The 21,440-nt window shown below is 48.2% G+C and overlaps 1 protein-coding gene across 1 annotated transcript in view; it reads right to left on the reverse strand.

The window, feature by feature from the left end:
- The window catches only part of LOC139395764 (ribonucleases P/MRP protein subunit POP1-like), a 33,189-nt gene that overhangs the window by 3,187 nt on the left and 8,562 nt on the right, over window positions 1-21,440 (reverse strand). Inside the window, exons 6-14 of the mRNA XM_071143122.1 lie at window positions 19,395-19,606; window positions 18,212-18,498; window positions 17,044-17,137; window positions 16,470-16,578; window positions 15,193-15,312; window positions 14,200-14,321; window positions 13,108-13,296; window positions 11,706-11,860; window positions 2,354-2,536 (exon numbers count right to left, since the gene is read on the reverse strand). Of these exons, the coding sequence (XP_070999223.1) occupies window positions 2,354-2,536; window positions 11,706-11,860; window positions 13,108-13,296; window positions 14,200-14,321; window positions 15,193-15,312; window positions 16,470-16,578; window positions 17,044-17,137; window positions 18,212-18,498; window positions 19,395-19,606 (1,471 nt within the window). The remainder of the gene's footprint in view (window positions 1-2,353; window positions 2,537-11,705; window positions 11,861-13,107; window positions 13,297-14,199; window positions 14,322-15,192; window positions 15,313-16,469; window positions 16,579-17,043; window positions 17,138-18,211; window positions 18,499-19,394; window positions 19,607-21,440) is intronic.

The following is a 21,440-nucleotide window of genomic DNA, read 5'->3' on the forward strand; positions in this document are numbered from 1 at the left end:
GGCTGAAGCGCTACAGATTCAGGACTCTATTCGGTCTAAGGCTGAAGCGCTACAGATTCAGGACTCTATTCGGTCTAAGGCTGAAGCGCTACAGATTCAGGACTCTATTTGGTCTAAGGCTGAAGCGCTACAGATTCAGGACTCTATTCGGTCTAAGGCTGAAGCGCTACAGATTCAGGACTCTATTCAGTCTAAGGCTGAAGCGCTACAGATTCAGTACTCTATTCGGTCTAAGGCTGAAGCACTACAGATTCAGGACTCTATTCAGTCTAAGGCTGAAGCGCTACAGATTCAGGACTCTATTCGGTCTAAGGCTGAAGCGCTACAGATTCAGGACTCTATTCGGTCTAAGGCTGAAGCGCTACAGATTCAGGACTCTATTCAGTCTAAGGCTGAAGCGCTACAGATTCCGCTATAGAAATTGAAAGATAATTTCCCATTGAGCCGACATATGCCACGTTTACCGTGAATGCAGTCTCCACTTCCGCGGTAACATCACCTTTAAATGTCAAATCACGCTGTAACACTGAACTACCGTGATACGGATTGAATAGAGGCCTAACAGGATATAAAGAGGATTGAATAGAGGCCTAACAGGATATAAGGAGGTTTGAATAGAGGCCTAACAGGATATAAGGAGGATTGAATAGAGGCCTAACAGGATATAAGAAAGATTGAATAGAGGCCTAACAGGATATAAGGAGGATTGAATAGAGGCCTAACAGGATATAAGGAGGATGTTTGACTTAGGAACTTTCCTTAACAAAACATATCATTGCAGGAGGACCAACACAAGTACCAGTCATTTGTGAAAACATGGGCTAAGCAGGATACTTACTATAAGCTAGTTGAGATAAGTCTTCTAGACGGGTTAGCTGACAACGTCACTTCAATGAGGCAAGGCCGTGTGTTGTAATGATTCTGGTTGGTCAGACAACAACAATGACAAGAAGCTGCCTTGTGGGACTCGTTTCAGCTCGTTATCTTGTTCTTGACACCAGGAGGTGTTTTGACTGATGTCAAATTTTATTTTACCTTTATTTAACCCCTCCCCAGCATATACAGTCAGTTAAGAACAAATTATTATTTACAATGACGGCCTAGGAACAGTGGGGTTAACTGGTCTAGGAACAGTGGGGTTAACTGGTCTAGGAACAGTGGGGTTAACTGGTCTAGGAACAGTGGGTTAACTGGTCTAGGAACAGTGGGTTAACTGGTCTAGGAACAGTGGGGTTAACTGGTCTAGGAACAGTGGGTTAACTGGTCTAGGAACAGTGGGTTAACTGGTCTAGGAACAGTGGGTTAACTGGTCTAGGAACAGTGGGGTTAACTGGTCTAGGAACAGTGGGTTAACTGGTCTAGGAACAGTGGGTTAACTGGTCTAGGAACAGTGGGGTTAACTGGTCTAGGAACAGTGGGTTAACTGGTCTAGGAACAGTGGGTTAACTGGTCTAGGAACAGTGGGGTTAACTGGTCTAGGAACAGTGGGTTAACTGGTCTAGGAACAGTGGGTTAACTGGTCTAGGAACAGTGGGTTAACTGGTCTAGGAACAGTGGGTTAACTGGTCTAGGAACAGTGGGTTAACTGGTCTAGGAACAGTGGGTTAACTGGCCTAGGAACAGTGGGTTAACTGGTCTAGGAACAGTGGGTTAACTGGTCTAGGAACAGTGGGTTAACTGGTCTAGGAACAGTGGGTTAACTGGTCTAGGAACAGTGGGTTAACTGGTCTAGGAACAGTGGGTTAACTGGTCTAGGAACAGTGGGTTAACTGGTCTAGGAACAGTGGGTTAACTGGTCTAGGAACAGTGGGTTAACTGGTCTAGGAACAGTGGGTTAACTGGTCTAGGAACAGTGGGTTAACTGGTCTAGGAACAGTGGGTTAACTGGTCTAGGAACAGTGGGTTAACTGGTCTAGGAACAGTGGGTTAACTGGTCTAGGAACAGTGGGTTAACTGGTCTAGGAACAGTGGGGTTAACTGGTCTAGGAAGAGTGGGTTAACTGGTCTAGGAACAGTGGGTTAACTGGTCTAGGAACAGTGGGGTTAACTGGTCTAGGAACAGTGGGTTAACTGTTCCTAGGCCGTCATTGAAAATAAGAATTTGTTCTTAACTGACTTGCCTGGTTAAATAAAGGTAAAATAAATAAATGTATTGTTGGAACTATTTCAGAGGTGTCCAACTGTCTGAAGTGTATTCACACTCTAGAATGCCCTTCTACCCAATCAGAATGGAGTATTCAACAAAACAGACGCGTGTGTGTGTGACTATAGGTCAAAACAGATGGGGTAGGCGTCGACTGTTGTCAACAGATATATTATATTATATTCAGAATCATCCAGAAGTGGCATCTACCTCAAGACTGTGAAGTTACTCTGGGGTGGTGTCACTTCCTGTTCCATTGATGCGACTGCCTCCTCTCCTCCTCCTTCCTCCTTCACGATCAGCTCCCACTCCTCGACCAGCTGTTGCCAGGGACAACGGAACGGAGCCAGGCAGCCATGTTTGATGTAATTGGTCCGTTTGGCTGGTGGGCGCCTATACAGAGGTCAGGGGGTCATGCTCTAGTCAAACTGTTTCAGGGCAGGAGGGGGAGCCCAGTCGTTTATGTAACGATGATATATAACCCAGTCATTAGCCTCCACTTGATGAAATGAGCTCAGTTGAAATATCAAACTCAAAAGGATAGTTTATATTAAAAACTCTCACCGGTAATCTGACTTGAATCTTAACAGTGTTAACACAGATCCTGTATCAATATGTTGGTTTGAGAGCCAGTACAGTATGAAACATCCAGAATACCAGTGAGTTAGACTTTATCAAACACTACCAGACACCACCTTTTAACCTGGAGTTACAGGTGACACCGACCATCTCCTCAACACACCTGGAGTTACATCAGGTGATACCAACACACCTGGAGTTACATCAGGTGATACTGACCCTCTCCTCAACACACCTGGAGTTACATCAGGTGATACCAACACACCTGGAGTTACATCAGGTGATACCAACACACCTGGAGTTACATCAGGTGACACCAACACACCTGGAGTGACATCAGGTGACACCAACACACCTGGAGTTACATCAGGTGACACCAACACACCTGGAGTTACATCAGGTGACACCAACACACCTGGAGTTACATCAGGTGACACCAACACACCTGGAGTTACATCAGGTGACACCAACACACCTGGAGTTACATCAGGTGACACCAACACACCTGGAGTTACATCAGGTGACACCAACACACCTGGAGTTACATCAGGTGATACCAACACACCTGGAGTTACATCAGGTAATACTGACCCTCTCCTCAACACACCTGGAGTTACATCAGGTAATACTGACCCTCTCCTCAACACACCTGGAGTTACATCAGGTAATACTGACCCTCTCCTCAACACACCTGGAGTTACATCAGGTAATACTGACCCTCTCCTCAAGACACCTGGAGTTACATCAGGTGATACCAACACACCTGGAGTTACATCAGGTGATACCAACACACCTGGAGTTACATCAGGTGACACCAACACACCTGGAGTTACATCAGGTGATACCAACACACCTGGAGTTACATCAGGTGATACCAACCCTCTCCTCAACACACCTGGAGTTACATCAGGTGATACCAACACACCCGGAGTTACATCAGGTGATACCAACCCTCTCCTCAACACACCTGGAGTTACATCAGGTGAAACCAACACATGGAGTTACATCAGGTGACACCAACACATGGAGTTACATCAGGTGACACCAACACACCCGGAGTTACATCAGGTGATACCAACACACCCGGAGTTACATCAGGTGATACCAACACACCCGGAGTTACATCAGGTGATACCAACACACCCGGAGTTACATCAGGTGACACCAACACACCCGGAGTTACATCAGGTGATACCAACACACCTGGAGTTACATCAGGTGATACCAACACACCTGGAGTTACATCAGGTGATACCAACACACCTGGAGTTACATCAGGTGATACCAACACACCTGGAGTTACATCAGGTGATACCAACACACCTGGAGTTACATCAGGTGACACCAACACACCTGGAGTTACATCAGGTAATACTGACCCTCTCCTCAACACACCTGGAGTTACATCAGGTGATACCAACACACCTGGAGTTACATCAGGTGATACCAACACACCTGGAGTTACATCAGGTGATACCAACACACCTGGAGTTACATCAGGTGATACCAACACACCTGGAGTTACATCAGGTGATACCAACACACCTGGAGTTACATCAGGTGATACCAACACACATGGAGTTACATCAGGTGATACCAACACACCCGGAGTTACATCAGGTGATACCAACACACCCGGAGTTACATCAGGTGATACCAGCACACCTGGAGTTACATCAGGTGATACCAACACACCTGGAGTTACATCAGGTGATACCAACACACCTGGAGTTACATCAGGTGACACCAACACACCTGGAGTTACATCAGGTGATACCAACACATCCGGAGTTACATCAGGTGATACCAACACACCTGGAGTTACATCAGGTGACACAAACACACCTGGAGTTACATCAGGTGACACCAACACACCTGGAGTTACATCAGGTGACACCAACACACCTGGAGTTACATCAGGTGATACCAACCCTCTCCTCAACACACCTGGAGTTACATCAGGTGATACCAACACACCCGGAGTTACATCAGGTGATACCAACACACCTGGAGTTACATCAGGTGATACCAACACACCCGGAGTTACATCAGGTGATACCAACACACCTGGAGTTACATCAGGTGATACTGACCCTCTCCTCAACACACCTGGAGTTACATCAGGTGATACTGACCCTCTCCTCAACACACCCGGAGTTACATCAGGTGATACCAGCACACCCGGAGTTACATCAGGTGACACCAGCACACCTGGAGTTACATCAGGTGACACCAGCACACCTGGAGTTACATCAGGTGACACCAGCACACCTGGAGTTACATCAGGTGACACCAACACATGGAGTTACATCAGGTGACACCAACACATGGAGTTACATCAGGTGACACCAACACATGGAGTTACATCAGGTGACACCAACACATGGAGTTACATCAGGTGACACCAACACACCTGGAGTTACATCAGGTGATACCAACACACCTGGAGTTACATCAGGTGATACCAACACACCCGGAGTTACATCAGGTGATACCAACACACCCGGAGTTACATCAGGTGATACCAACCCTCTCCTCAACACACCTGGAGTTACATCAGGTGATACCAACCCTCTCCTCAACACACCTGGAGTTACATCAGGTGATACCAACACACCCGGAGTTACATCAGGTGATACCAACACACCCGGAGTTACATCAGGTGATACCAACACACCCGGAGTTACATCAGGTGATACCAGCACACCTGGAGTTACATCAGGTGACACCAACACACCTGGAGTTACATCAGGTGACACCAGCACACCTGGAGTTACATCAGGTGACACCAGCACATGGAGTTACATCAGGTGACACCAACACATGGAGTTACATCAGGTGACACCAACACATGGAGTTACATCAGGTGACACCAACACACCTGGAGTTACATCAGGTGATACCAACACACCTGGAGTTACATCAGGTGATACCAACACACATGGAGTTACATCAGGTGATACCAACACACCTGGAGTTACATCAGGTGACACCAACACACCTGGAGTTACATCAGGTGATACCAACACACATGGAGTTACATCAGGTGATACCAACACACCTGGAGTTACATCAGGTGACACCAACACACCTGGAGTTACATCAGGTGATACCAACACACCTGGAGTTACATCAGGTGATACCAACACACCTGGAGTTACATCAGGTGACACCAACACACCTGGAGTTACATCAGGTGATACCAACACACCTGGAGTTACATCAGGTGACACCAACACACCTGGAGTTACATCAGGTGATACCAACACACCTGGAGTTACATCAGGTGACACCAACACACCTGGAGTTACATCAGGTGACACCAACACACCTGGAGTTACATCAGGTGACACCAACACACCTGGAGTTACATCAGGTGATACCAACACACCTGGAGTTACATCAGGTGATACCAACACACCTGGAGTTACATCAGGTGATACCAACACACCTGGAGTTACATCAGGTGATACCAACACACCTGGAGTTACATCAGGTGATACCAACACACCTGGAGTTACATCAGGTGATACCAATACACCTGGAGTTACATCAGGTGACACCAACACACCTGGAGTTACATCAGGTGATACCAACACACCTGGAGTTACATCAGGTGATACCAACACACCTGGAGTTACATCAGGTGATACCAACACACCTGGAGTTACATCAGGTGATACCAACACACCTGGAGTTACATCAGGTGACACCAACACACCTGGAGTTACATCAGGTGATACCAACACACCTGGAGTTACATCAGGTGATACCAGCACACCTGGAGTTACATCAGGTGATACCAGCACACCTGGAGTTACATCAGGTGATACCAACACACCTGGAGTTACATCAGGTGATACCAACACACCTGGAGTTACATCAGGTGACACCAACACACCTGGAGTTACATCAGGTGACACCAACACACCTGGAGTTACATCAGGTGACACCAATACACCTGGAGTTACATCAGGTGATACCAACACACCCGGAGTTACATCAGGTGATACCAACACACCTGGAGTTACATCAGGTGATACCAACACACCTGGAGTTACATCAGGTGATACCAACACACATGGAGTTACATCAGGTGACACCGACCATCTCCTCAACACACCTGGAGTTACATCAGGTGATACCAACACACCTGGAGTTACATCAGGTGATACCAACACACCTGGAGTTACATCAGGTGATACCAACACACCTGGAGTTACATCAGGTGATACCAACACACCTGGAGTTACATCAGGTGATACCAACACACCTGGAGTTACATCAGGTGATACCAACACACCTGGAGTTACATCAGGTGATACCAACACACCCGGAGTTACATCAGGTGATACCAACACACCTGGAGTTACATCAGGTGATACCAACACACCTGGAGTTACATCAGGTGACACCAACACACCTGGAGTTACATCAGGTGATACCAACACACCTGGAGTTACATCAGGTAATACCAACACACCCGGAGTTACATCAGGTGATACCAACACACCTGGAGTTACATCAGGTGATACCAACACACCTGGAGTTACATCAGGTGATACCAACACACCTGGAGTTACATCAGGTGATACCAACACACCTGGAGTTACATCAGGTGATACCAACACACCTGGAGTTACATCAGGTGACACCAACCCTCTCCTCAACACACCTGGAGTTACATCAGGTGATACCAACACACCCGGAGTTACATCAGGTGATACCAACACACCCGGAGTTACATCAGGTGATACCAACACACCCGGAGTTACATCAGGTGATACCAACACACCCGGAGTTACATCAGGTGACACCAACACACCCGGAGTTACATCAGGTGATACCAACACACCTGGAGTTACATCAGGTGATACCAACACACCTGGAGTTACATCAGGTGACACCAACACACCTGGAGTTACATCAGGTGATACCAACACACCTGGAGTTACATCAGGTGATACCAACACACCTGGAGTTACATCAGGTGATACCAACACACCTGGAGTTACATCAGGTGATACCAACACACCTGGAGTTACATCAGGTGATACCAACACACCTGGAGTTACATCAGGTGATACCAACACACCTGGAGTTACATCAGGTGACACCAACACACCTGGAGTTACATCAGGTGATACCAACACACCTGGAGTTACATCAGGTGATACCAACACACCTGGAGTTACATCAGGTGACACCAACACACCTGGAGTTACATCAGGTGATACCAACACACCTGGAGTTACATCAGGTGATACCAACACACCTGGAGTTACATCAGGTGATACCAACACACCTGGAGTTACATCAGGTGATACCAGCACACCTGGAGTTACATCAGGTGATACCAGCACACACCTGGAGTTACATCAGGTGATACCAACACACCTGGAGTTACATCAGGTGACACCAACACACCTGGAGTTACATCAGGTGACACCAACACACCTGGAGTTACATCAGGTGACACCAACACACCTGGAGTTACATCTGACACCAATACACCTGGAGTTACATCAGGTGATACCAACACAGCCGGAGTTACATCAGGTGATACCAACACACCTGGAGTTACATCAGGTGATACCAACACACCCGGAGTTACATCAGGTGATACCAACACACCTGGAGTTACATCAGGTGATACCAACACACCTGGAGTTACATCAGGTGATACCAACACACCTGGAGTTACATCAGGTGATACCAACACACCTGGAGTTACATCAGGTGATACCAACACACCCGGAGTTACATCAGGTGATACCAACACACCTGGAGTTACATCAGGTGATACCAACACACCTGGAGTTACATCAGGTGATACCAACACACCTGGAGTTACATCAGGTGATACCAACACACATGGAGTTACATCAGGTGATACCAACACACATGGAGTTACATCAGGTGACACCGACCATCTCCTCAACACACCTGGAGTTACATCAGGTGATACCAACACACCTGGAGTTACATCAGGTGATACCAACACACCTGGAGTTACATCAGGTGATACCAACACACCTGGAGTTACATCAGGTGATACCAACACACCCGGAGTTACATCAGGTGATACCAACACACCTGGAGTTACATCAGGTGATACCAACACACCTGGAGTTACATCAGGTGACACCGACCATCTCCTCAACACACCTGGAGTTACATCAGGTGATACCAACACACCTGGAGTTACATCAGGTGATACCAACACACCTGGAGTTACATCAGGTGATACCAACACACCTGGAGTTACATCAGGTGATACCAACACACCTGGAGTTACATCAGGTGATACCAACACACCTGGAGTTACATCAGGTGATACCAACACACCTGGAGTTACATCAGGTGATACCAACACACCTGGAGTTACATCAGGTGATACCAACACACCTGGAGTTACATCAGGTGATACCAACACACCTGGAGTTACATCAGGTGACACCAACACACCTGGAGTTACATCAGGTGATACCAACACACCTGGAGTTACATCAGGTGATACCAACACACCCGGAGTTACATCAGGTGATACCAACACACCCGGAGTTACATCAGGTGATACCAACACACCTGGAGTTACATCAGGTGATACCAACACACCTGGAGTTACATCAGGTGATACCAACACACCTGGAGTTACATCAGGTGATACCAACACACCTGGAGTTACATCAGGTGATACCAACACACCTGGAGTTACATCAGGTGATACCAACACACCTGGAGTTACATCAGGTGATACCAACACACCTGGAGTTACATCAGGTGACACCAACCCTCTCCTCAACACACCTGGAGTTACATCAGGTGATACCAACACACCCGGAGTTACATCAGGTGATACCAACACACCCGGAGTTACATCAGGTGACACCAACACACCTGGAGTTACATCAGGTGATACCAACACACCTGGAGTTACATCAGGTGATACCAACACACCTGGAGTTACATCAGGTGATACCAACACACCTGGAGTTACATCAGGTGATACCAACACACCTGGAGTTACATCAGGTGACACCAACACACCTGGAGTTACATCAGGTGACACCAACACACCTGGAGTTACATCAGGTGATACCAACACACCTGGAGTTACATCAGGTGATACCAACACACCTGGAGTTACATCAGGTGATACCAACACACCTGGAGTTACATCAGGTGATACCAATACACCTGGAGTTACATCAGGTGACACCAACACACCTGGAGTTACATCAGGTGATACCAACACACCTGGAGTTACATCAGGTGATACCAACACACCTGGAGTTACATCAGGTGATACCAACACACATGGAGTTACATCAGGTGATACCAACACACATGGAGTTACATCAGGTGACACCGACCATCTCCTCAACACACCTGGAGTTACATCAGGTGATACCAACACACCTGGAGTTACATCAGGTGATACCAACACACCTGGAGTTACATCAGGTGATACCAACACACCTGGAGTTACATCAGGTGATACCAACACACCCGGAGTTACATCAGGTGATACCAACACACCCGGAGTTACATCAGGTGATACCAACACACCTGGAGTTACATCAGGTGACACCAACACACCTGGAGTTACATCAGGTGATACCAACACACCTGGAGTTACATCAGGTGATACCAACACACCCGGAGTTACATCAGGTGATACCAACACACCTGGAGTTACATCAGGTGATACCAACACACCTGGAGTTACATCAGGTGATACCAACACACCTGGAGTTACATCAGGTGATACCAACACACCTGGAGTTACATCAGGTGATACCAACACACCTGGAGTTACATCAGGTGACACCAACCCTCTCATCAACACACCTGGAGTTACATCAGGTGATACCAACACACCCGGAGTTACATCAGGTGATACCAACACACCCGGAGTTACATCAGGTGACACCAACACACCTGGAGTTACATCAGGTGATACCAACACACCTGGAGTTACATCAGGTGATACCAACACACCTGGAGTTACATCAGGTGATACCAACACACCTGGAGTTACATCAGGTGATACCAACACACCTGGAGTTACATCAGGTGATACCAACACACCTGGAGTTACATCAGGTGACACCAACACACCTGGAGTTACATCAGGTGACACCAACACACCTGGAGTTACATCAGGTGATACCAACACACCTGGAGTTACATCAGGTGATACCAACACACCTGGAGTTACATCAGGTGATACCAACACACCTGGAGTTACATCAGGTGATACCAATACACCTGGAGTTACATCAGGTGACACCAACACACCTGGAGTTACATCAGGTGATACCAACACACCTGGAGTTACATCAGGTGATACCAACACACCTGGAGTTACATCAGGTGATACCAACACACATGGAGTTACATCAGGTGATACCAACACACATGGAGTTACATCAGGTGACACCGACCATCTCCTCAACACACCTGGAGTTACATCAGGTGATACCAACACACCTGGAGTTACATCAGGTGATACCAACACACCTGGAGTTACATCAGGTGATACCAACACACCTGGAGTTACATCAGGTGATACCAACACACCCGGAGTTACATCAGGTGATACCAACACACCCGGAGTTACATCAGGTGATACCAACACACCTGGAGTTACATCAGGTGACACCAACACACCTGGAGTTACATCAGGTGATACCAACACACCTGGAGTTACATCAGGTGATACCAACACACCCGGAGTTACATCAGGTGATACCAACAGACCCGGAGTTACATCAGGTGATACCAACACACCTGGAGTTACATCAGGTGATACCAACACACCTGGAGTTACATCAGGTGATACCAACACACATGGAGTTACATCAGGTTATACCAACACACCTGGAGTTACATCAGGTGATACCAACACACCTGGAGTTACATCAGGTGATACCAGCACACCTGGAGCTCCATCACGTGAAACCGACACTCTCCTCACCTCCTGAACTTGGCCAGCAGCTCAGCCTCCTGTTCTTCCTGGAAGCTTGCTCCTGCAGGGCAGTCTGGGTAGTCGTGGGGAAAGTGAGGCTCTCCTTTATTCTGGGCGTGTTTCAGACTCATCCTCAGCCCTCCGATACGTACTCCTCTATAAACCTGAAGGAGAGGAGAGGGTTACTACTTTAGTTACCTCTCCTCCATCTACCTGGAGAGGGTTACTACTTTAGTTACCTCTCCTCTATTTACCTGGAGAGGGTTACTACTTTAGTTACCTCTCCTCTATCTACCTGGAGAGGGTTACTACTTTAGTTACCTCTATCTACCTGGAGAGGAGAGGGTTACTACTTTAGTTACCTCTCCTCTATCTACCTGGAGAGGAGAGGGTTACTACTTTAGTTACCTCTCCTCTATCTACCTGGAGAGGAGAGGGTTACTACTTTAGTTACCTCTCCTCTACCTACCTGTCGAGGAGAGGAGGTTGATCTGACATATTTGTAGTAATTAGTCATTTGTCTACTTAAAGGGGCTTCTCCAAATATTCTAAGGCCATTGATCTAGAGTAGTGCACTATATAGAGAACAGTGTGGGTCCTGATCTAGAGTAGTGCACTATATAGGGAATAGGGTGCGTCCTGGTCTAGAGTAGTGCACTATATAGAGAACAGGGTGCCATTTGGGTCCTCGTCTAGAGTAGTGCACTATATAAGGAATAGAGTGGGTCCTGATCTAGAGTAGTGCACTATATAAGGAATAGTGTGGGTCCTGATCTAGAGTAGCGCACTATATAGGGAATAGGGTGCGTCCTGGTCTAGAGTAGTGCACTATATAGGGAATAGGGTGAGTCCTGGTCTAGAGTAGTGCACTATATAGGGAATAGAGTGCCATTGGGTCCTGGTCTAGAGTAGCGCACTATATAGGGAATAGGGTGCGTCCTGGTCTAGAGTAGTGCACTATATAGAGAATAGGGTGAGTCCTGGTCTAGAGTAGTGCACTATATAGGGAATAGGGTGTCATTGGGTCCTGGCTAGAGTAGTGCACTATATAGGGAATAGGGTGAGTCCTGGTCTAGAGTAGTGCACTATATAGGAAATAGTGTGGGTCCTGGTCTATAGTAGTGCACTATATAGGGAATAGGGTGAGTCCTGGTCTAGAGTAGTGCACTATATAGGGAATAGGGTGCCATTTGGTCCTGGTCTAGAGAAGTGTACTATATAGGGAATAGGGTGGGTCCTGGTCTATAGTAGTGCACTATATAGGGAATAGGGTGGGTCCTGGTCTAGAGTAGTGCACTATATAGGGAATAGGGTGGGTCCTGGTCTAAAGTAGTGCACTATATAGGGAATAGGGTGCCATTTGGTCCTGGTCTAGAGAAGTGCACTATATAGGGAATAGGGTGGTCCATACCAGAGGGACCCAGAAGGCCATGCCCCAGGCCTTGGGTAGCAGCAGGTCCCATCCCGCCCCCCAGGACCCCATCTCTGTGCCCTGGCTCTTCCCAGACTGCTGCACCAGTAGGACGGGTACTCTACCCTGCAGGGGTGTGGGGAGTCTGGAGCCTGGGACCAGAACATCATTACGCAGTCTGTTTACTTCCTGTAGACAGAGAGAAGACTGGATATTGGAGACAAACCACTTTTCCATACAACGTTTTTATGCAAGTTACACCGTATGGAAATAAATCACCACAGGTGTGATACAATTTCACAAATCGTCAACAGAAAAATGTTCCTTAGACATGTTTATTTTGTTGGTAAAAATGTATTATGTCAGGCCATGATATGCTACGTTGTACTACGACGTGGTAAACCGGGAGAATTCTCCAGAACCTGTCAGTGAACTGTTGTCTAGGGAGAATGTTCCAGAACCTGTCAGTGAACTGTTGTCTATAGAAAATGCTCCAGAACGTCTAGAGAGAATGTTCCAGAACCTGACAGTGAACTGTTGTCTAGAGAGAATGCTCCAGAACGTCTAGAGAGAATGCTCCAGAACCTGCCAGTGAACTGTTGTCTAGGGAGAATGCTCCAGAACGTCTAGAGAGAATTCTCCAGAACCTGTCAGTGAACTGTTGTCGAGAGAGAATGCTCCAGAACGTCTAGAGAGAATGCTCCAGAACCTGCCAGTGAATTGTTGTCGAGAGAGAATGCTCCAGAACGTCTAGAGAGAATGCTTCATACATTTAGTGACTCTTCTTCCTGGGTTGAGTCTCCAGGAGGACATACATTTAGTGACTCTTCTTCCTGGGTTGAGTCTCCAGGAGGACATACATTTAGTGACTCTTCTTCCTGGGTTGAGTCTCCAGGAGGACATACATTTAGTAACTCTTCTCCCTGGGTTGAGTCTCCAGGAGGACATACATTTAGTGACTCTTCTCCTGGAGACTCAACCCAAGGAGGACATACATTTAGTGACTCTTCTTCCTATGGGACATACCCTGGGTAGAGTCTTCATACATTTAGTAATGATATATTAAACAGACATGGTGCTATGGTTCAGTACCTGGTCTGTCATCTTGTTGTGTGTGACGTTGTCGCGGACAGACCGGTCCCACAGGGAACTCTGGCTGAGGGGTTCAGGGATCCCCTTCAACATCAGTTCCCTCCTCCTCTCCTCGTTCACTCCTGAAACAACAGAGGGCATAGTGCCGTATGACCAGGTACTCAGGAGAGTCACCAAACTGTGTTGAGTAGGCCAGAGGAAGCACACAACTAGTTGGCAACATCTACAGCTTCACCGAGTAGCTCTATAGGGCCTACATCCACTAAATAAGGAAGTGGGTGATGCAACCCCCAGCCAGGTACTAAAAAGGTCAATAAGGAAGTGGGTGATGCAACCCCCAGCCAGGTACTAAAAGGTCAATAAGGAAGTGGGTGATGCAACCCCCAGCCAGGTACTAAAAGGTCAATAAGGAAGTGGGTGATGCAACCCCCAGCCAGGTACTAAAAGGTCAATAAGGAAGTGGGTGATGCAACCCCCAGCCAGGTACTAAAAGGTCAATAAGGAAGTGGGTGATGCAACCCCCAGCCAGGTACTAAAAAGATAAATAAGGAAGTGGGTGATGCAACCCCCAGCCAGGTACTAAAAAGATAAATAAGGAAGTGGGTGTGGACCTCTGAGGGCGTGGTCTGAGCACAGGGTCCTGCCAGGATTCGAACCTGGGACATCTGCATGGACGAGCAGAGGCTCCCCAGGAGCACAGGACCAGAGAATGACCCACAGAACCTCCCTACCCACAAAGCCTCAGGACCTATCACATTCACAAACACAGGGCCCTGTTCAGCAGGGAACAAATCTCTGACATTTTCTTGGATGCGTTCTCATTTGAATAGTCGGCTACGTCACAGTTTCACTCTGATTGAAAAGGTTAGGAGAACTAATGATGTAATGTAAACTATATCGGACCTGTCTGAACCACCCCACCCTGTCTCCTGGCTCAGAGGTTACCATGGCTACTGGCTCAGGGGTTACCATGGCTACTGGCTCAGAGGTTACCTTGTGCCTTCCTGATGTCGGACACGGCCTTGCTTCTCTTGTTTGGTAAGGTCAATCTGGGGTCATCCACCGTCAGACCCAGAACTGAGCCGGCTGGGACCTCCGCTGTGGAGTACACACCTGAGGAGAGGAGACAGGACAGACATGAGGTACGCTTTGGAGGAGAGACAGGACAGACATGAGGTACGCTTTGGAGGGGAGGAGAGACAGGACAGACATGAGGTACGCTTTGGAGGGGAGGAGAGACAGGACAGACATGAGGTACGCTTTGGAGGGGAGGAGAGACAGGACAGACATGAGGTACGCTTTGGAGGGGAGGAGAGACAGGACATACATGAGGGTACGCTTTGGAGGAGAGACAGGACAGACATGAGGTACGCTTTGGAGGGGAGACAGGACAGACATGAGGTACGCTTTGGAGGGGAGGAGAGACAGGACAGACATGAGGTACGCTTTGGAGGGGAGGAGAGACAGGACAGACATGAGGTACGCTTTGGAGGGGAGGAGAGACAGGACAGATATGAGGTACGCTTTGGAGGGGAGGAGAGACATGAGGTACGCTTTGGATGGGAGGAGAGACAGGACAGATATGAGGTACGCTTTGGAGGGGAGGAGAGACATGAGGTACGCTTTGGATGGGAGGAGAGACAGGACAGATATGAGGTACGCTTTGGATGGGAGGAGAGACAGGACAGATATGAGGTACGCTTTGGAGGGGAGGAGAGACAGGACAGATATGAGGTACGCTTTGGAGGGGAGGAGACAGGACATATACATGAGGTTTTAACTCCAACCCTGTTCCTGGAGAGAGACCCTCCTGTAGGTTTTAACTCCAACCCTGTTCCTGGAGAGAGACCCTCCTGTAGGGTTTAACTCCAACCCCAATCTAGCGCACCTGATTCTAATGATTAGCTGGTTGATAAGCTGAATCAGGTTAGTTACAACTGGGGTTGGAGTTAAAACCTACAGGAGGGTCTCTCTCCAGGAACAGGGTCGGAGTTAAAACCTTACAGGAGGGTTTCTCTCCAGGAACAGGGTTTGAGTTAAAACCTCCAGGAGGATATCTCTCCAGGAACAGGGTCGGAGTTAAAACCTACAGGAGGGTTTCTCTCCAGGAACAGGGTTGGAGTTAAAACCTCCAGGAGGATATCTCTCCAGGAACAGGGTCGGAGTTAAAACCTACAGGAGGGTCTCTCTCCAGGAACAGGGTTGGAGAGCCCCGATCTAATCTAATGAATGTAGGTAATGAATGAGGAATGTAGTTGTGAGGAACTCACCTTTGAGCATGTTGAAGACACCAGCTTGTTGTTGATGAAGAGACATGTTACAGTCATCTCTGCAGTGATCTGGCCACCAGAAGGGAGATGGTCTGGATTTACCTGTAGCCTGGAATACAGATAAAACACCTGACTAAACACCTTACACTGGAACAAACAGGATGTAGTATCTAGATAAAACACCTTACACTGGAACAAACAGGATGTAGTATCTAGATAAAACACCTTACACTGGAACAAACAGGATGTAGTATCTAGATAAAACACCTGACTAAACACCTTACACTGGAACAAACAGGATGTAGTATCTAGATAAAACACCTTACACTGGAACAAACAGGATATAGCCTCCAGACAAATCATCCCAGGTGATTAGCTGGCCTCCAGACAAATCATCCCAGGTGATTAGCTGGCGTCCAGACAAATATTCCCAGGTGATTAGCTGGCGTCCAGACAAATATTCCCAGGTGATTAGCTGGCGTCCAGACAAATCATCCCAGGTGATTAGCTGGCCTCCAGACAAATCATCCCAGGTGATTAGCTGGCCCCTAGATAAATCATCCCAGGTTCTTACATCACAGTGTGTGGCAGGGGCCAGGGTTTCAGTCAGAACGGAATGTGATAGAGGTCCAATCAGACGATACCGCACCATCTCCATGGTGAGGTCACTGCAAAACAATAAACAACAACATTCAGGAAGTCCACATGGTTGAGAATAAAGGGAGGGGTTTATAAAGGGAGGGGTTTTATAAAGGGAGGGGTTTATAAAGGGAGGGGTTTATAAAGGGAGGGGTTTTATAAAGGGAGGGGTTTTATAAAGGGAGGGGTTTATAAAGGGAGGGGTTTTATAAAGGGAGGGGTTTTATAAAGGGAGGGGTTTTATAAAGGGAGGGGTTTTATAAAGGGAGGGGTTTTATAAAGGGAGGGGTTTATAAAGGGAGGGGTTTATAAAGGGAGGGGTTTATAAAGGGAGAGGGTTTATAAAGGGAGGGGTTTATAAAGGGAGGGGTTTATAAAATTGACAGAAAACTCTAAAATATGACTAAATCAAAGCAGTCAGAACCCACCTGATGACTATACCAGTGGTACCAGTCAGAACCCACCTGATGACTATACCAGTGGTACCAGTCAGAACCCACCTGATGACTATACCAGTTGTACCAGTCAGAACCCACCTGATGACTATACCAGTGGTACCAGTCAGAACCCAGCTGATGACTATACCAGTGGTACCAGTCAGAACCCACCTGATGACTATACCAGTGGTACCAGTCAGAACCCACCTGATGACTATACCAGTGGTACCAGTCAGAACCCACCTGATGACTATACCAGTGGTACCAGCCAGAACCCACCTGATGACTATACCAGTGGTACCAGTCAGAACCCACCTGATGACTATACCAGTGGTACCAGTCAGAACCCACCTGATGACTATACCAGTGGTACCAGTCAGAACCCACCTGAACACTATACCAGTGGTACCAGTCAGAACCCACCTGATGACTATACCAGTCAGAACCCACCTGATGACTATACCAGTCAGAACCCACCTGATGACTATACCAGTCAGAACCCACCTGATGACTATACCAGTGGTACCAGTCAGAACCCACCTGATGACTATACCAGTCAGAACCCACCTGATGACTATACCAGTGGTACCAGTCAGAACCCACCTGATGACTATACCAGTCAGAACCCACCTGATGACTATACCAGTGGTACCAGTCAGAACCCACCTGATGACTATACCAGTGGTACTGGACCTCCAGGTTACGGGTGTGGTAGCAGAAATGGTACTGTATCCCAGGAGCTTCTTGGCTGGTGGCCCAGCAGCCTCAGGCTCCCTGGAGGACCACTTCCTCTTAGAACCAGAACCAGAGGCCTGCGCCGCCTCAGGACCAGCCCCAGGACCGGGGGCCAAGGCAGGGGTAGGGGCTGGCTGTGGGACAGGGAGGTCCACTGGAGCAGGTGGAAGGACAGCCTCAGAACACTGACAGACAGCCTGCAGCTCTGGGAGGAGGTCCTGACACAGAGCACAGGGCACAGTCACGACACGGGGCACAGTCACGACACGGGGCACAGTCACGACACGGGGCACAGTCACGACACGGGGCACAGTCACGACACGGGGCACAGTCACGACACGGGGCACAGTCACGACACGGGGCACAGTCACGACACAGAGCACAGTCACGACACAGTCACGACACAGTCACGACACAGAGCACAGTCACGACACAGAGCACAGTCACGACACAGAGCACAGTCACGACACAGAGCACAGTCACGACACGGGGCACAGTCACGACACGGGGCACAGTCACGACACAGAGCACAGTCACGACACGGGGCACTGACAGACAGCCTGCAGCTCTGGGAGGAGGTCCTGACAGAGCACAGGGCACAGTCACGACACAGAGCACAGTCAGAATGAATAGTACTTGACCGATCCCAAAGGGGACATCTGATTGGATAGTACTTTACCGATCCCAAAGGGGACATCTGATTGGATAGTACTTGACCGATCCCAAAGGGGACATCTGATTGGATAGTACTTGACCGATCCCAAAGGGGACATCTGATTGGATAGTACTTGACCGATCCCAAAGGGGACATCTGATTGGATAGTACTTTACCGATCCCAAATGGGACATCTGATTGGATAGTACTTAACCGATCCCAAAGGGGACATCTGATTGGATAGTACTTTACCGATCCCTAAGGGGACATCTGATTGGATAGTACTTTACCGATCCCTAAGGGGACATCTGATTGGATAGTACCTTTACCGATCCCAAAGGGGACATCTAAGTTCACCAGATTATAGACAACAATAAAGACATTACACCATCAATGAATAGTTAAATGGTTGTTCAACACTTCTACTACTGATTGATTCTGCATATTAGTCCCTCTGACCGTTTTCATGGTGGGGTGAGCCCAGATCCACAGCTGTCTGTGTGTTGATCCCTGGGAGCCCTGGTCCTCCTGGCCCCCCCGGCCCTGCGTTGTGGGTCTCCAGAGGAATGTGACAGGCCCCAGGGGCTGGAGAGGGTACTGTCCTGCTCTGTACACCACCACACTGCCCTGTCTCCTGCCTGACACACACATGGCTGCTGCAAACGTAGGCCCTGCAGGTACAACACACGTCATCGTCAATAATACCGTAAAGCAGCGAGTCACATATTTGTTAGACCACCCGACTCAAAACAATCCCACACTCAGTCACTTTCCGTACACTTGGTTCTCATCCATCCTCCACTGACCCCAACACAGACATTCATTATACATGTTAAGTCATCAATACGATCTAATATGGCAACACGAATAAGTGTATTTCAAGCTAGAATCCAACACATCTAAACTTTATACTGAAACACTTGTATATATTTTGAGACTAATGCTGCGTTTAGACGAGGAACATGAAGATCAGTCATACCAGTCGGCAGAGCGATGCTGCGTTTAGACGAGGAACATGAAGATCAGTCATACCAGTCGGCAGAGCGATGCTGCGTTTAGACGAGGAACATGAAGATCAGTCATACCAGTCGGCAGAGCGATGCTGCGTTTAGACGAGGAACATGAAGATCAGTCATACCAGTCGGCAGAGCGATGCTGCGTTTAGACGAGGAACATGAAGATCAGTCATACCAGTCGGCAGAGCGATGCTGCGTTTAGACGAGGGACATAAAGATCAGTCATACCAGTCGGCAGAGCGATGCTGCGTTTAGACGAGGGACATGAAGATCAGTCATACCAGTCGGCAGAGCGATGCTGCGTTTAGACGAGGAACATGAAGATCAGTCATACCAGTCGGCAGAGCGATGCTGCGTTTAGACGAGGGACATAAAGATCAGTCATACCAGTCGGCAGACTGATGCTGCGTTTAGACGAGGGACATAAAGATCAGTCATACCAGTCGGCAGAGCGATGCTGCGTTTAGACGAGGGACATAAAGATCAGTCATACCAGTCGGCAGACTGATGCTGCGTTTAGACGAGGGACATAAAGATCAGTCATACCAGTCGGCAGAGCGATGCTGCGTTTAGACGAGGGACATAAAGATCAGTCATACCAGTCGGCAGAGTGATGCTGTGTTTAGACGAGGGACATAAAGATCAGTCATACCAGTCGGCAGAGCGATGCTGCGTTTAGACGAGGAACATGAAGATCAGTCATACCAGTCGGCAGAGCGATGCTGCGTTTAGACGAGGGACATAAAGATCAGTCATACCAGTCGGCAGAGCGGGACAAGAAAGCAAGGAAGAGGCTGGCGGCAAAAACAAGCCGGCACGACGGCACGCCGTTGCTATGGTGATTTCACCAAACAGTCCAAATCAACATCAGGTAGAAAACAACACAGATGGTAAAAGTTGAATTTTTTTTTTTAAACTCTGGTTGAAATAATTTTTTTAAAACTCTGGTTGCCAAGTCCCGTCTACCGTGGTGGCTGATGGCATTCACCGCCGTGCCTCAACGGCGTTTACCGTTGCGCTCTCGTTGAAAACAAAGGACATCTTTGTTTGCCGTCTACATCGTACCATCTAAAACGCAGCATGACGTCTACCTCGTACCATCTAAAACGCAGCATGACGTCTACCTCGTACCATCTAAAGCGCAGCATGCCGTCTACCTCGTACCATCTAAAGCGCAGCATGCCGTCTACCTCGTACCATCTAAAGCGCAGCATGCCGTCTACCTCGTACCATCTAAAGCGCAGCATGCCGTCTACCTCGTACCATCTAAAGCGCAGCATGCCGTCTACCTCGTACCATCTAAAGCGCAGCATGACGTCTACCTCGTACCATCTAAAGCGCAGCATGCCGTCTACCTCGTACCATCTAAAACGCAGCATGACGTCTACCTCGTACCATCTAAAACGCAGCATGCCGTCTACCTCGTACCGTCTACCTCGTACCATCTAAAGCGCAGCATGCCGTCTACCTCGTACCATCTAAAACGCAG

Source organism: Oncorhynchus clarkii, unplaced genomic scaffold (assembly GCF_045791955.1).
Source record: "Oncorhynchus clarkii lewisi isolate Uvic-CL-2024 unplaced genomic scaffold, UVic_Ocla_1.0 unplaced_contig_2541_pilon_pilon, whole genome shotgun sequence".
NCBI classification, from domain to species: Eukaryota; Metazoa; Chordata; class Actinopteri; order Salmoniformes; family Salmonidae; genus Oncorhynchus; species Oncorhynchus clarkii.